Source organism: Blennius ocellaris (assembly GCF_963422515.1).
Source record: "Blennius ocellaris genome assembly, chromosome: 19".
In the NCBI taxonomy this organism is placed as follows: domain Eukaryota; kingdom Metazoa; phylum Chordata; class Actinopteri; order Blenniiformes; family Blenniidae; genus Blennius; species Blennius ocellaris.
The window spans coordinates 23,353,227-23,368,835 of NC_137668.1; the positions used below are offsets into that span (position 1 = coordinate 23,353,227).

Genomic DNA, 15,609 nt, shown 5'->3' on the forward strand with positions numbered 1-15,609 from the left:
CCCTAAAATAAATATTCGCTTTGAACGGGGAATTACTCCGCAGTTTTTAACAATTTTCTTGTCGAATAATTAATAAAAGTCATATTAATTTCTATTACTGAGTTTTATGGATGATTCTGGGGTGCTTTGATCTTTACCATAATCCAATTCGCTTTAAACGGCAAATTTCTTGCAGTTTTTTGTGATTTTTTTTTTTTTTAGAGAAACTTCGTTAACGTTGTTGACAAAAGTCACAGAAAACTATTCTGGAATTTTCTGCATGTTTTGATATTACTGTTATTTTGTACGTGCTCCCAATGGCGCAGGACTTGCCTTCGCCGCTTGCCTAGCATTGCTTCTATTTCACTGTAAATATCTGTATATAACTGTTTTTATCAGTCCTGTTTTGATAAATTTTAGTTAATTATAGTTTAGATTTACTTCACAAGTAAACAAAATGATTCGTCGAGCATGTCTAGGAATTTTATCATCAATAAATCTATGTTTTTACCAACCCAATTTGTAGTTTTATGGTGTTTTTAGATCCACTGTGTTAATAAAGTATGCCAAACTGAAAACAATACTTCAGAGCTGCATTTGTGAGGTTGTCCTGAACAGAATGACACCAAAAAAGGCAAGGTTTAAAGGATTTTATATCTGAGATACAAAGGAAAAATCAATTGTAGTGAAAAACGGCCCAAAATGCTTCAGGCCCCGAAGGGTTAACGAGACGGACGCACGGAATGGCAGGTGGACTTACGTGGTATGGTGACGCTGAAGTGCTGCGGGTCGGAGATCAGCAGCTTCCTCTTCAGCTCGTTCAAGCCGACGCCCGGCGGCCCTGCACAGAAACAAACAGGGACGCACCCCCAATTGTTAAAAACAAAAACAAAACAAAACAAAAAAAAACGCGGAACCAATCCAACCTTCTTTTCACTGCACAACGTCCGGCAAAACGCCAAAATGTCTTCGTAACGTTTTTATCGGGGATCCAATTAAATACATCATGACGGCGCTTGAAGAGCATCCCATTCCTCGTTTAGCCTCGAGGAAACTGTGATACACGACACTCTGGATTAAGCCCCTCTACTGAGCATGTGCAGAACCACCGTCGCGTAAACAGACTCCAGAACGCAATGAAAGTTTGTTTTCGTATAAAAGAAGTTGTCGTGCCTCTAAACTGTTCTTTGTTTCTGTGATAAAGTCGCGTAAGAACTGTTGAAAACCGAAAAATAAATTCATATTGTGTCATGAATCAATTCTAATCCAGGCTGACAAATGTTTATCAACTTAAAAATACATTAATCTGATATTATTAATAATAATTTATTGTTTCCATAATAAATGTTTTAATTCAATCCAATTCAACTTTTTTTTTTTTAATATAGCACCGAATTCTGACAAGCATCTCGGGGCTCATTTCCAAATAAGAAATTTTTTTTTTTCTCTGCCAAACAACCCGGAACCTGCCGTCATGCAACAGCCAAGGCCTGTAATTTGACACCAGCCTCAGGCCCCGTTCACACAACACTCTGGAGGAACCGTTGTTCCTGTAGCCCCTCTACTGAGCATGTGCAGAACCACAGTCGCGTAAACAGACTCCAGAACGCAATGAAAGATTGTTGTTTTCGTGTAAAAGATCCAACCTTCCTAGCGGGAGGCTTTCCACTGCACAACGTCCGGCAAAACACCAAAATGTCTTCGTAACGTTTTTATCGGGGATCCAATTAAATACATCATGACGGCGTTTGAAGAGCATCCCATTCCTCGTTTAGCCTCGAGGAAACTTGCCTTTAAAAAAAAAATAAAAAGACAAATAAAAAGTCAAATAAAAACCGGTGCAGCGGATGACGACATTTTCTCTGAAACCCGGCGATCGAACAGGAAAACTGAATCACTGAACAGAAGCTTCTCTGTCAAGAGTTTGTTTATTTAATATGAATCAAGTTCCCGCAAAGCGACTCGCATGGCTCCTCGGACCCATTTTGACACTTTCCAGGATAAAATACAAAAACATTCAATTATTCCACATTGAAATCTTCAGACTTTCCTTTCCTGTTCAGAGCTTTGTAAGATTTGTTGCATGATAATGTGTTTTTCATCAAGATAAACTATTAGAAAAGCTAAAAAAAACAACAACAATTATCCTATTTGGTCAGAAAAATGGATTTATATTGTCGGGGTTCATCTGAAAAATGAGCCTCGAGATGCTTGTTAGAATTCGGTGCTATAAAAAAAAAAAAAAAAGTTGAATTGGATTGAATTAAAACATTTATTCTGGAAAATCCCTCATTAATAATATCCGATTAATGTATTTTTAAGTTGATAAACATTTGTCAGCCTGGATTAGAATTGATTCATGACACAATCTGAATTTATTCTTCAGTTTTCAACAGTTCTTACACGACTTTATCACACAAACTAAGAACAGTTTAGAGGCACGACAACTTCTTTTACAATAAAACAAACTTTCATTGCGTTCTGGAGTCTGTTTACGCGACGGTGGTTCTGCACATGCTCAGTCGAGGGGCTTAATCCAGAGTGTTGTGTGAACGGGGCCTGAGGCTGGTGTCAAATTACAGGCCTTGGCTGTTGCATGACGGCAGGTTCCAGGTTGTTTGGGGGAGAAAAAAAAAGAATCTTAATAAAAGCTGCCAATCGGAATAAAACAAAGTGTTAGAAGGTGAAGATGAACCGAAGCGCGTTGGACGATTGAGCCTCAATAAATGACACGTTCTTCACGATACACTTTATAAATACGGCTGTGAAAGGACCCATGCGTACTTGTCCATGATCTACAGATGAGCCCCCCCCCCCCGCCCCCCGTCCCCCCTCCACCGCCCCCCTGCTGGGAGAACTTGCGTTCACACAAATATTTGCTGTGTTGATATAAGTTACTGAACACCACATATCACACGCAGTTTCTTATGCTGTCATGCCGGTGATTCTTTGGAGTTTGCCTCTCTATTCATGCAGTTCTTTATCTGTTTTCTCCTCCCCACCCCCCACCCCCCCTCCTTACCCCCCCGGTCTCTGTGCAGCTGTAACCTGAATGTCGCCTCTGGGATTAATAAAAGCTTTACTTTGGACTCTTCGGTTACGCTAACTCCCGGAGCAGCGGACCAGAGGGCTTTTTCAGCATTTCTGATTTAATCTGCTCAGCGATACGTGGATTTAAGCTGCAATTCAATTAAAACTAGAGATAGGAAAGAGCTTTTTGAGCTCGTTCAGGTACCCCAAAGTCGTCCTCTCCCCCCCCCCAACCCCCCCACACCCCGTCGTCGTCAGCTGGACTTTCCATCGCTGATGCCTGAGTGGGAGTGAGGAGGCGGCAGAGTTGACTATTGATTCATGCGTCGCTCCCAGAGCGTCCCGGCAGGATTCAACCTGAGGACGGAGGTCAAGGTCAATCCAACTCAGAACGTTGAGGTGTTTATTTTTTATTTTCCAGGTTTCAGTGATCAACTGTAAAGCTTCTAACGGCTTAAAGCTACAAAATCTCTCAAATATACTTCTAAAAAAAGGTCTTGTGGTTAATCGATCCTCGCTTTTTGAAGAGTAATAAAGAACCAAAGTGATTGAAGGATACCAGTTTGGACATTTTAGTTTCTATATACCATCATATCATCGATATATATCAATATTCAATTGGAGGAAAATCAAGGAAAAAAATCTTTGAATACAACGTTTTTGGACCAATGAGAGCAAGTGGAAGTGGAGAAAAGCTGGATAATTTGATTCCTTTAATGCAAATGATGCTGTCATTTTAGTTTTATTTCACATTTCTTTCTTTTTATATACAGTAAAACCACTGATGTAGGGACGCCCTAACACCCAAGAGCAAGTGTCCCCTGAAGACAGGTGTTAAGACGACAAAAATGCATACAAAATAATTGCTGTACAAAATTAAATGAAGTGTAAATACAGGTACTGTGTATTTAAGTATAATGTATGAAAAAATAAATATACAATTCTAAATAGAATAAGTATATACGGTGCAGTACATAATAAAAGTCACCAAATGTTGGAAATAAAACATCTAAACTATGACAAAATGGTACTGCACAAAAATATTCACAGTTGAAATCAAGACGATATAATACAACAATAAATATAACTATACAGTATTTTTCTAATGTAACCCGATCGCCCCCTGCACTCGCCGGCCGGGCAGAGACGTCCAAGATTTTAACGTCCAGCAGGTGGCAGTAAGTGTCGTCTGCCACGGACATCAAAGAAGAAGACAAAGAAGGAATCCAAGATGGCGGCGGACATCGCAAACACGGACGTTGAAACTTTGTTTTGGCTGTTTTAGTGTCATTCGGCTTGAAATTTGACAGGAAAACCTGTCCGTTGTCCTCGTCTGGCAGGTTGTCCCTTGTCCCCCTGGTACAGGGTGTCTATTTTACATTTTTTTTGCCAAAGCAGTTTTGATTTGTTGTTCAATTATATATTATATAACATGCTCACCAGGAGGAACACAAACTACGTCGATATGTTACCGTGTAAGAAGTTTAGGCTGTGACATCTAATATCAACACTGTTCTTTTGAAATGGAGACTTTTTTCCCCCAGGTTTTTCTCTTCTCTCCGCCTCCGAAAGTCATTTTCCAGTGTTTTTCTCGCCGTTAACCGGGGGCGCTGCGTCGCCCAAACTCATGTCGACCGTCATCGGAACATCGGCGTCTCAAGCTGGTGGACATGTCGGCAGATGTCGCCTGATCTTTCTGGGCTCGCGGATTCCTCGCATGCCTGACGTTTCAGGCAGGCACTACGATCCAATCCAAACCCCCCCCCCACCCTCAACCCTCCACCCTCCTTGTTGGAAAAGTCGTTTTCCTCCAAGGCAAATGTGTTTAGCAGGCCGCCGCTCTAAAACAAACGGACAATGAGTTCACTCGGCGAGGTGCACCGGCTCGACGGAGAGAGAGAAGAATGTAGAAGCGAGATGAGCTCCCGGGAGGAAGAGTGCACTTGTTTCCTCTGCTTCAGGAATACGAGCCGTGGAGGCTGACGGCCCGGCGGCAGGCAGGTTCAACGCCCCTTGTTTTGCTTCCCCACTCGAAACAAGAATCCGGAAGCATTAAGTGATAAAAACTGCTTCCTTTGGGAGGAGGGGGGGTAGTAGCCATGGCACCAGGTATTTGGTGGTCAAAAAACCCCAAAAAAACAGACTGCAATCAATCTTAAAGTTTCTCAGAATCGCGGGTTTGTTCTGATTTACCGAGGCCGGGAAGCCGGAGCTCATTCCTGGATCTGTCTTCGGGAGCGCGGCAGGAATGCGGGGCGTCGTCTGAACGAGGCCGCCGGCGACTCCCGGGGTTGTTGTCGTAGGTGCTGGAGGCGGCGGAGCGTGGCAACAACTGGGGGGTGGGCGGCTTTTTTACGAGCTTCCTGCACCACGGCGGGCGCTGCTCGCCTCGCTGCAGGGGGGCTACCCCCACACCGGGAAACGCTGGAAATCGGGTATCGCGCGTGTGTTCGCGCTCGTAAAAAAGTCATTCGCAGCTTGTACGCCCGCTTGTGACGCCCAACGACGCGTGATCTATCGCGCATTCCAGCTGTGCCGCCCCTACATCCCCGTCCGACCTGGAAACACCCCCCCACCTTTGTCCCTCGTTTGTTTCAACAATGCCTAAACACAACAGCCTTCGGTAAATAAAGACACAACTCTATCTCTCTCGCTACGCCAGCAGATCGCAGATGGTCGGACTTTGTGACAGGAAGTCCTCAGATAGAGAGTTTTAATAACTTCCAGGACTAAACAAGGCTGGTCCCCAGCCTCAAAACCCTCCCAGACCCACCTCACGTCCAGGAAAAGGCGTTAAGGGAACGGCAATGTGGCGACCGCACATCATTTACAATGCAGATTTTCAACGGTCTTATTACAGACTCCTGTATATATAAATATCTGCCCACCACACATACACGTTCACCAAGACATCGGCGCATCTGACATGTGTTTCGGGGTTAAACCCCGAACTAACAACGTTCAGTCCATCAACTCCTTCCGAGCAAGTCGAAGCGGGTCGGGTTACATGGAAATGTGGAAATCAACACAGCGTTCTGTCAGGTTAAATAATCACATTTCTATCAGGACCATCGGCGGTTTTGCTCAAACTATGCATGCAGGATTTAAAAAATATATTTTCCTTGGCCGCCCCGGTTCGAGACGCGGCGGGAGCCCAGATAAGCATCTCGACGCGTCTTTGAACGGGGACCTCAGGACTCCTTTCATCCGTCCTCGGCAGCGGGGCGGCGGGTCACTCGTTAGCGGCAGCTGACCCCGAGAGGTTGATATCAGAATAACGAGGAGAATGTCATAGGCAGACTCTAACCCCCCCCCCTTATAATCGTTACATCTGCACAGACGGAGATTACTTTCAGCTTTTTTTCCCCGCAAGAAAAACAAGCATTTAAAGGATTTGATCATGTCAAACGATTTGAGCTCGAAAGCCGAGAGACAAACCGACTGGGCTTTACGTCCCGATCCAACACGCAGACCTCAAAACACAAAACGACTCTGATGCTGGTGTCAAATTACACTCCCGGGGACAACGGTGGGGTGAGAGGGCGGGTTGAAATGTCTCCCGTTAGGAGAGATTTTCGGGCTTCCTTAAAACCTTCCTTTTAACAAAGCAGCCTGTGGGATGATGAAGCTGGGGTCAAATTACAGCCACCGGACAATGGGGGGGAGGCTTAAAGGCAGGGAGTTAAATATCTCCTTCCAGTTGAGATTTTTAAGCTTCAGGCTACTTCAACGGGTATTTTACTCGGCTTGTGCAGTGATGATGCTGGTGTCAAATTACACTGGCTGGACGATAAGGGGCAACTGGTGAAGAGGAGGGGGTTCAAAGGGGGTTCAAAGGGAGTTCAAAGGGGGTTCAAAGGGGGTTTATAAGACATTTTGAAATTACAACTACTTTATTTTTCCGTCCCCCTCCCAGGCCACTTTACAGGCATCTTAACAGAAGCCTGTCTGATGATGAAGCTGGTGTCAAACTACCACAAAACTGCCGCGCTGAAGAGTTGCAAATTATGAATGAATGAATATATTTATTTTAATAAAAAAAAGTCTGTACGAGAGCCGATACGGTGATTTTATCATTTATGGGGAGGAAACCAAAAATAAAGGGAGTTCAAATTGTTTTTGGAAGACTGCTGGAATACTTCAGTTATAATTGTTACACATTGTACCTTTTTAAAATAATATTAAGAGCAGATATTATTAGTGGCACATGTCCTCATATTCACAAGGGTTTCACTTCGAAACAGAAGGGGGAAAAAAAAAAAAAAAAAATGACGGAGCGGTTAGACAGAGAAATTCGTTGGAAAACGTCTCCGAATAAGAAAAATCAAGCAATTCCAGGGAGAGGAAGAGGAGGGGAGAGGAAGGGGGGGGGGGACATAAAGCAGAACTTTCCTTGGCCCTCTGTTTCGTTATGCGTGAAATTGTCCACAGGTTGTCCTCAAAATTATGGAAGTTAATTGAAAATATTTACATTAGCGTGACAGGTGGGAGAGGCTCGGCGTCCGCCGCCGCGCGAGGCCGCGGAACGCGCTAATTAGCAACGCTCCTGATGAAGACCATGCTTTTGGGCGAGAGAGAGAGAGAGAGAGAGAGAGAGAGAGAGAGAGAGAGAGACTTTGTTGCCAGTGGTGTTCATTTCTAGGTAAACTTCACAAATGTGTCAAAAAAAAAAAAAAAAAAAAAAAAAAAAAAGAAAGTCGCCGTTGGAATCGGTGGAGATGAAAAGCTGAAGAGTGAAACAGATGTTGGCGTTCCCTCCATCCTTCGGCGAGCCTCTTACCCTCGATGGATGGAAACATCAGAAACAATCACGGCGAGAAGGTTTTGTTCCGTCTGGGACATTCTTGTCATTTTTTTCCTTTTTTTTTTCTGCTACAACTAACAAAACGACAAATGTGGAAAAAAAAAAAGCGTTGATGGTGCAGTGGGTGGAGATTGAAAGTGTTCGGTGTTGCACCTGGCCCTAGCGGATCGCTTGGCGAGCGCCCGTCTTCCAACCACAAACACAAGAGCGAGAAGCAGCTAAAGTCATTCGGGGATCTCGAGCGTCGACCCAAAACACCGAGAGGCGGCGAGGTAAAACAAAAGGCACCGATTAACACGGGGCCCGTTCTCATCGTTCCACCCGGGGCTGCAGGTTTGTTGGGACGCCGCCGGGGGAGTTCTGGACCGACGGAAACCCTGGAGTCCATTTGTGCAAACGTGTCGCCGCGCGGGGAGGCGAGGACTAGCAGTAAAAAAACCCCGCAGAGGAAACGGCGCCAAGTTTAACGGAGAAAAACCAAAGAGGCGAGGTGAGCAGTGATGTCAGAGGATGGAAACGCCTCTGGAGGACCGGCCGCCTCTTCACACTGCCCCAGTTCCCCGAGGCAGGACTTTTAATAATGTATCATCATCATCATAATAATAATAATAATAATTATTATTATTATTAAAATAGTAATAATAATAATAATTATTATTATTATCTTCACACTGCCCCAGTTCCCGAGGCAGGACTTTTAATAATGTAGTATTATAATAATAATAATAATATTATTATTAATAATAATGGTTAAAAAATGTATAATAGTAATAATAATAATAATAATAGTAGTAATAATAACAATAATAATGGTAAAAAGTGTATAATAATAATAATAAAAATGGTAAAACATGTATAATAGTAGTAATAATAATAATAATAATAATGGTAATAATAGTAGTAGTAATGCTAATTATAATAATAATAATAATAAAACATTTATACCACTACTAATAATAATGATAATATAGTAGTAGTAATAATAACAATAATAATGGTTAAAAAATAATAATAATAATAATGATAATAATAATAGTAGTAGTAATGATAATAACAATAATAATGGTTAAAAATGTATAATAATAATAACAATAATGGTAAACATTTATAATAATAATAATAATAATAATAATAATAATAATAATAATGGTAATAATAGTAGTAGTAATGCTAATTATAATAATAATAATAATAAAACATTTATACCACTACTAATAATAATGATAATATAGTAGTAGTAATAATAACAATAATAATGGTTAAAAAAAAATAATAATAATGATAATAATAATAGTAGTAGTAATGATAATAACAATAATAATGGTTAAAAATGTATAATAACAACAACAACAACAATAATCTAATAACACGCTTTACATTTAAATAATCTCAAAGTGCTACAGGAAAGATTTAAAAGGGAAGTTAAAAAAAGAAGTTAAAGTTGGTATTGGGAAGATGAAACCCGATGACGGAAAGGCTTCTTCTTTTCCCCGTTAACGCAGGACTAAAACTCATGTCTCATATCTGCAACAGGTTGATCCCACGGCCCCCCTTCTGACAAATAATCTTGAATTCAGGGAAACATCAACCAGAGGGAAAGTGGGATGTTGTCCATCTTCTCCTTTTCAAAATAAAAACAGATCTTTTCGACACCAAAAAAAAAAAAAAAAAAAGGCAGTTTTGTTCCAACACAACAAAGCTGATCTCATTCCTGCGTCATTGTGCCGGGAGGTGAACATTTTTAATAAAACGTGCTGCGGCTGCGTTGCCAGGTTTAATAAAGTTTGAGGTAAGCAGGGACATCGACGCTCACAAACACCTCCTCATAAACCTGCTGGCTCTACACACCTTCCAGGACCTGGACCCTCCCCGGGACACCGGGACACCGGGACACCGGGACACGTCTCCTCAAACTGAGCTCCTTTATCCACGACTGACTGTAATCTATTACTGCCACTCATAAAATCGTCTCATTTTTCCTTGTCCTCCTCGTTTTCATGGTTGATTGATCTCTGCTGCAGGTCTGGACAACCAACAGCACCCACTAGTGGCCCAACATCAAAACTACATTGTTTTCTTTTTTTTAGCATTTTCCTCATCAAAACATTGTTTTCAAAACACTGCCGTGCAAATGCAAAACAAAAATGCAAAAATGTTCTGTTTCCATTTATTTTAATATGTTAATTTCCCAGTATTAATTAGTTGAAGTTAACGCATTAAAGTCTCACTCTGGTGGTTATCGCCTGGTGGTTATCATCAGATGAAAATGTTTTGCCTATTTTTGTTGTTTGGGAAAAAAAAAAGAAGAAGGCTGGGAAATTATATCTAATGTATATTGTTTGAGTGTGCAACTGTATTCCCAAATGAAAAAAAGTTTAATTTAAAAAAAAAAAGAAAAAAAGAAAAACTTCTCCACTCACCTACGAGGATGTGAACCCTTCAGAATAAAGCACAGAGCTTCGAAACATACCTACAAGGACGTGAACCCTTCAGAATAAAGTGCAGAGCTTAGAAAGGCCTCTCCACTCACCTACGAGGACGTGAACCCTTCAGAATAAAGCACAAAGCTTCGAAAACCCTCTCTACTCACCTACGAGGAAGTGAACCCTTCAGAATAAAGCGCAGCCCTTTGAAAACCCTCTGCACTCACCCACGAGGATGTGAACCCTTCAGAATAAAGCGCCAAGCTTGAAAAAAACCTCTCTATTCACCGATGAGGATGTGATCCCCTTCAGAATAAAGCGCAGAGCTTCTAAACACACCCACAAGGATGTGAACCTTTCAGAATAAAGCGCTGAGCTTGAAAAAAACCTCTCTACTCACCTATGAGGATGTGAACCCTTCAGAACAAAGCGCAGAGCTTCGAAACATACCTACAAGGACGTGAACCCTTCAGAATAAAACGCAGAGCTTCGTAAAGACTCTCCACTCACCTACGAGGATGTGAACCCTTCAGAATAAAGCGCAGAGCTTCGAAACACACCTACAAGGACGTGAACCCTTCAGAATAAAGCTTAGAAAAAGCCTCTCCACTCACCTACGAGGACGACCAGCCGGTGCTTGGCGCCGCCGGCCCGGCGGTAGGGCGTGACCTCCTCGTACGTGGGCACGTCGGCCATGTCGTACATTTCGCTCTTCTTGCACTCGTACATGGACTTGTTGGTCTTCTTGTCCCTGCGGCTCAGACGGAAGCTCCTCCTGAAGCCAGCTGGACGTCGACAGAGAGAGAGAGAGAGAGAGAGAGAGAAACGACACACACGTGAATTCTACAGATTCCCCAACAAAGAAATCCTCCGCCAGCCCGCAAAGCCGCCGGTTTCCGATGACGTCAGCAACTTCTTGGCAAACACCTGAGCGCCCGTCCAAGAAGTCAGACGTCCTGGAAATCACACTCCCCGACGCTTACGCCGCGGCGGGTTTGACAATCTCGTTCACTCCTTCATATCTCCCGGAGGATCTGCAGAGACTTATTGGCTTCCACTTCTTCGCGAAGGCTTCTGTCCTCCGCGGCGTAAACTGGAAGGTTTTATTTTTTGAGTTATGAGGTTCTACTTCAATCCAGCTTGTTCGTCGCAGGCCGGCAGAGACGAGACGTTCCCTTCGCGTAATTTACTGCGACGGGTCGGACGATTCACGGCGGGTTGGTAAAACATGGCCACCGCCTGGAGCCGTCAGCCTTTGATTTGCACTCCTTTGATCTTTTTTTTTTTTGATACCGACGACGAGGCGTCGTGTGTTTTGTGTTTGTTCTCTCTGGTCGGCTGCCTGGGAAGAGTCGTCCCGTTCTCACAGGCCCGTCGCTTCACACCAGCTGCTCGTCCCAGACTTGTTTACGGGACACCGCGTCCTGCCGACTTCCAGCACACGCCCGACGATGCGTGACAGAATCAAAAGGAGAATTTCTACTTCTAATTTGAGGGCTTCGGTTTCGTATCAATGTCAGATGTTAAAACGGGCCGACACTTCAGGACCCGGGGACGTCGCATATCTGATTTCTGCTCTCACAAGTAGGATTATTTTTAATTAATTTCTTTGTAAATTCTGGGTTAGTTCGGGGGATTTTTGGTGTGGAAATGGGAATATTATAGTGATACTTTAATATTTCCAATTAGAAATTCTTTAAACATTGGAAACAGTTGAAAAGGCAGAAAAATAGAGTTGAAAAGAGTTTGGTAATAATTGTGCCAATTTCCACAATGAAAAATCATAATATCTTTTATTATAATGGGATTTCTTTCTTTTTCTTCTTCAATTGCATATTTTATTTCACTGAAATTCAAAGCGCCCTTGGACGGGTGCAAACTGCAAACAAACGCGAGAATAAGTGAAAAAAAACAAACTTTAAATTCACACACAAATTCCACAGAATTTGAAAAGCGTGAGTGAAGTCGTGTTCACGGCATCCAAACAATCTGCAGCATTTCTGTCAATCCAGCCACTTTCTAGCCGTAACAACGAGTCACAAATGACATATTAACAGATGTATTTCATGTTGTAAAGTGTGAAAATCGGTCAAACACAGACGACTTTCCAGATCTCTGACCCAGATATGCCGGGGTTTTGGAACAAGACGCTCAAAGTGGAAAAAGCACATCCAGGCTAAAAAAAAAACCCTCCCATTCCTCCAAATTACCCATTTTTTACATTTCTGTTTTTCTTTCTTTCTTTCTTTTTTTATATTTAAATCAGGAATCAATTAAATCAAAGAGTCACTGCAAGATGTCTGAGGCAGATTAATGCAGCCTGAAAAAGTTCCTGATACCATCCCTTTAAATACTTTCCACAACTTTCTCTCTCTCTCGGGGCGGACGAGCGAGATCACTGCTGGTTTATTTCAAGTGGACTTCTAATGCAGACCTGTGCTGGATGACAAATAAAATCATCTTTCGGTATTAGTGTGTGTGTGTGTGAGCAGAGAAGATAGTGTTACAGTGAACATCTAGGGCAGACTTTGTTCCACTGTGGGCACGTTGTGGCTTATACAGTCTGTGCCATTGTGGTTAATCCACTCATTCTGTGTCCCCCCCCCCCCAAACCACCACCCGACACAGTGGAAAACATGCACCGCTCATCTGCATTTCTCCTGCAAAGACATCAAACTGGTGGTAACCAATATCCACAAGGTTGACATCGTGACAATAAACACTCGCGAAGGAGGTCGCAGCGATATGTCCTACTAGGAAGGTTCAAACCGCCGTCGTTCATCGTGGCGTAAACAACGCCACGGGCTAATTAGGGCTCTGGGCAACACGACGAACGCCGTCCGTTCCCGTCTGTCAGGCCACGGGGGGGGGGGGGGGGCAGGTGCACCGAGCGGCGCTCGGTATGAACCGAACCAAAGTCACGAAGGGACGTTCAGATTCCCTTCGACAATAATTAAATTTCATTTTCCACCGACAATTCCACTCGGGACGGTGGAAGAGGAGGAAGTGGAAGGAAACCAGCGGTTGCTTTGGGCGGCGGTGGCCTGCAGGCCACAGAAGCACAAGATCAAAGGTTGGAATCGCACACGTCGCCTTTATGAGTTCTTGAGCATGACCTTTGATCCCCATTAGCTCCCTGACACACACTGCAAACACCAATATTCACCATGAAGACAGTGTGGATGGAATAGTATATATATATATATATATATATATATATATATATATATATATTTTTTTTTTTTTTTTTAAAAGGTCTTTTCTGTGAATCTAGTCATCTCTCACCTCAAAAACAAGCTTATTATGTTAGATGTTAGCAACATAAAGTTATTAAAATCTGCTTTTAAGAGTAACTTGTAGTCATTTATTGACATAAAAAAAACATTTTCATTAGCATTAGGGCCGAAAGAAAATCAAATGATCAACGCCACTCCTATTACTGTTATTTCTCCATGTTTAGTCAACTTGTGTTCATATTACACCGAGAACCACGACGCAGAAAACGTTTTCAGTTGCTCTTCTTTCGTGTTTCTGGAGTGAGGCGGAGGGGATGGAAATGATAGTGATCCAGGAGGGACTCGGGATCGTGTTTAAGTGAAGGAAAAGCCGCCCGCTTGTCAGGAGCCGAAAGCCTCCGAGATCTTGATCTGAGCGGAAAGGTTACCCGTCGGAAAGGAATTCTGGATGCGAGTGGCACCGGGAGGCGGGGCCTCGGCTCGGCGCTTCAGCGGGCCAGGATCAAATCTGCTGACAATAATTCTGTTTCGAGTTTCCTTGGAAGGAAAGCTTAGCGGTGGCTTGCTGTGAGTGAGTGCGTGTGTCGGGGTTAGGTTTCCTTACTGAAGTCACACTTGCAGGTTTTGTATAGCTGTACTTATAAGGACCGGCACTTCCCAAAACCTAAAACTCATCTTAACTCTGAAGCATCTCGACCAAAGCAAAAGTAGGTGAATCCATCATGAGGTGAGCAAGTAAGGTGGAATATTATACTAAATCCACTTCTCTAATGGTTTTCTAAGTGTAATGTGTGTCTCCACAGCTTGTGTTTGAGTAATCCCCCTCAATTTCTTTGCTCATAAAGGCAATTCAGAGATCTCCCCTTTGTGACATCATGCGGGGAAATAAACCCCTCCCACTGGTAGTGGATTGTCACTTTGACCCTCTAAAATAACTTCTATCTTCTCAGAACCGCGACAGGAGAAAACCAACACAGTTCATGAGTATTTAAAGGTGCAGACACACAAACAGCCTGTTCTCTCACTGGAAGGTCTTTTAGACAGGCTGAATTTGAGGATACGCTGTGAATACAATGTTGGACCTCTTAGAACTATGTGAAATTGTTGGAAAACTGTAAAATATGGGCCCTTTATCTAAATGCAATCATTGGCTGAAGCCACGTTGTTAAAACTTAAATACACAGAGATGTTTCGGACTGCTTCCCGCCACACGAAGAAAGTCGAACAAGACCACACGCTGGAGCACAAACAGGCTTTATGTGCAAAATAACTGAATAATTCGTCACGGGGGAGGAATGAAAATAATGACTGCCATCTTTCCCTTCCAATCACACTTCACTTTCTGAACACGAGAGAAAGCAAGAGGTTTCAGGGCCCGTAACTCCAGGAGACAGTTCCAGTACCATCCACGCTTCCCCGCCAGGGGCCCCCGCTCCCCTCACAGCTAATGGAGACGACATCTCTGGGATTAAGTGGGCATGGCAGCCGAGGATTAAGAGCACATTACGTCCTCGGCTTGATGCCCCGTGCTGCGGTTTAACGCTGTAACACTTAGTCCGGTTCGCGGGCACCGAATGTGGGAAGCATTACCAGCTCCCCCTGCCTCTCCATTACTGGCGTGGTGGGAAGAGATGATGAGGAGGAGGAGGAGGAGGAGGAAGCTTTCCACACTGTCAGCCATTATTATCCACACGGTGAAAAAATGATAAATATAATGCGCGGGGCAGACAGAGGAACCTCTGCTGTGGGTTTGTCATCGGCTTGTCGCGCTGGCATAATACATGGAAGCATGTTGGGTTCTCGAAGCATGAAAAGGCATCAGGAAGAAGAAGAAGAAAAACAAAACAGATATAAGCAATAGTTATTTTCCATGTCCAGATGCAACTGCAGAACCTTGTAAGAATTTGCCCGTCAGTTCTGGACGTTTCCAGCCCACGATAAGCCTCCGGAGTGTTACTGTAGCAGCGTTCTGTTGTCATACACTGACATCTAGTGGTCCTACATGGAATGCAACTTTATATTTTAATAACTCGGTCACTTCTTATTAATATGTCACATGACCGGCCAAACGACCGAAAGAAATGTGACGTAGTCTGGTAAATACGGTAAAATGCTGTTTTGGAAAGCAACTACCGTA

The 15,609-nt window shown here is 43.2% G+C and overlaps 1 protein-coding gene across 2 annotated transcripts in view; it reads right to left on the bottom strand.

Moving 5' to 3' along the window:
* Positions 1 to 15,609, bottom strand: part of mpp7a (MAGUK p55 scaffold protein 7a) — a 120,912-nt gene that overhangs the window by 23,375 nt on the left and 81,928 nt on the right. For both annotated transcript variants that reach the window (XM_080515204.1, XM_080515203.1), the window contains 2 exons: positions 10,851 to 11,021; positions 740 to 820 (listed from right to left, as the gene is read on the bottom strand). In XM_080515204.1, the coding sequence (XP_080371330.1) occupies positions 740 to 820; positions 10,851 to 11,021 (252 nt within the window). The remainder of the gene's footprint in view (positions 1 to 739; positions 821 to 10,850; positions 11,022 to 15,609) is intronic.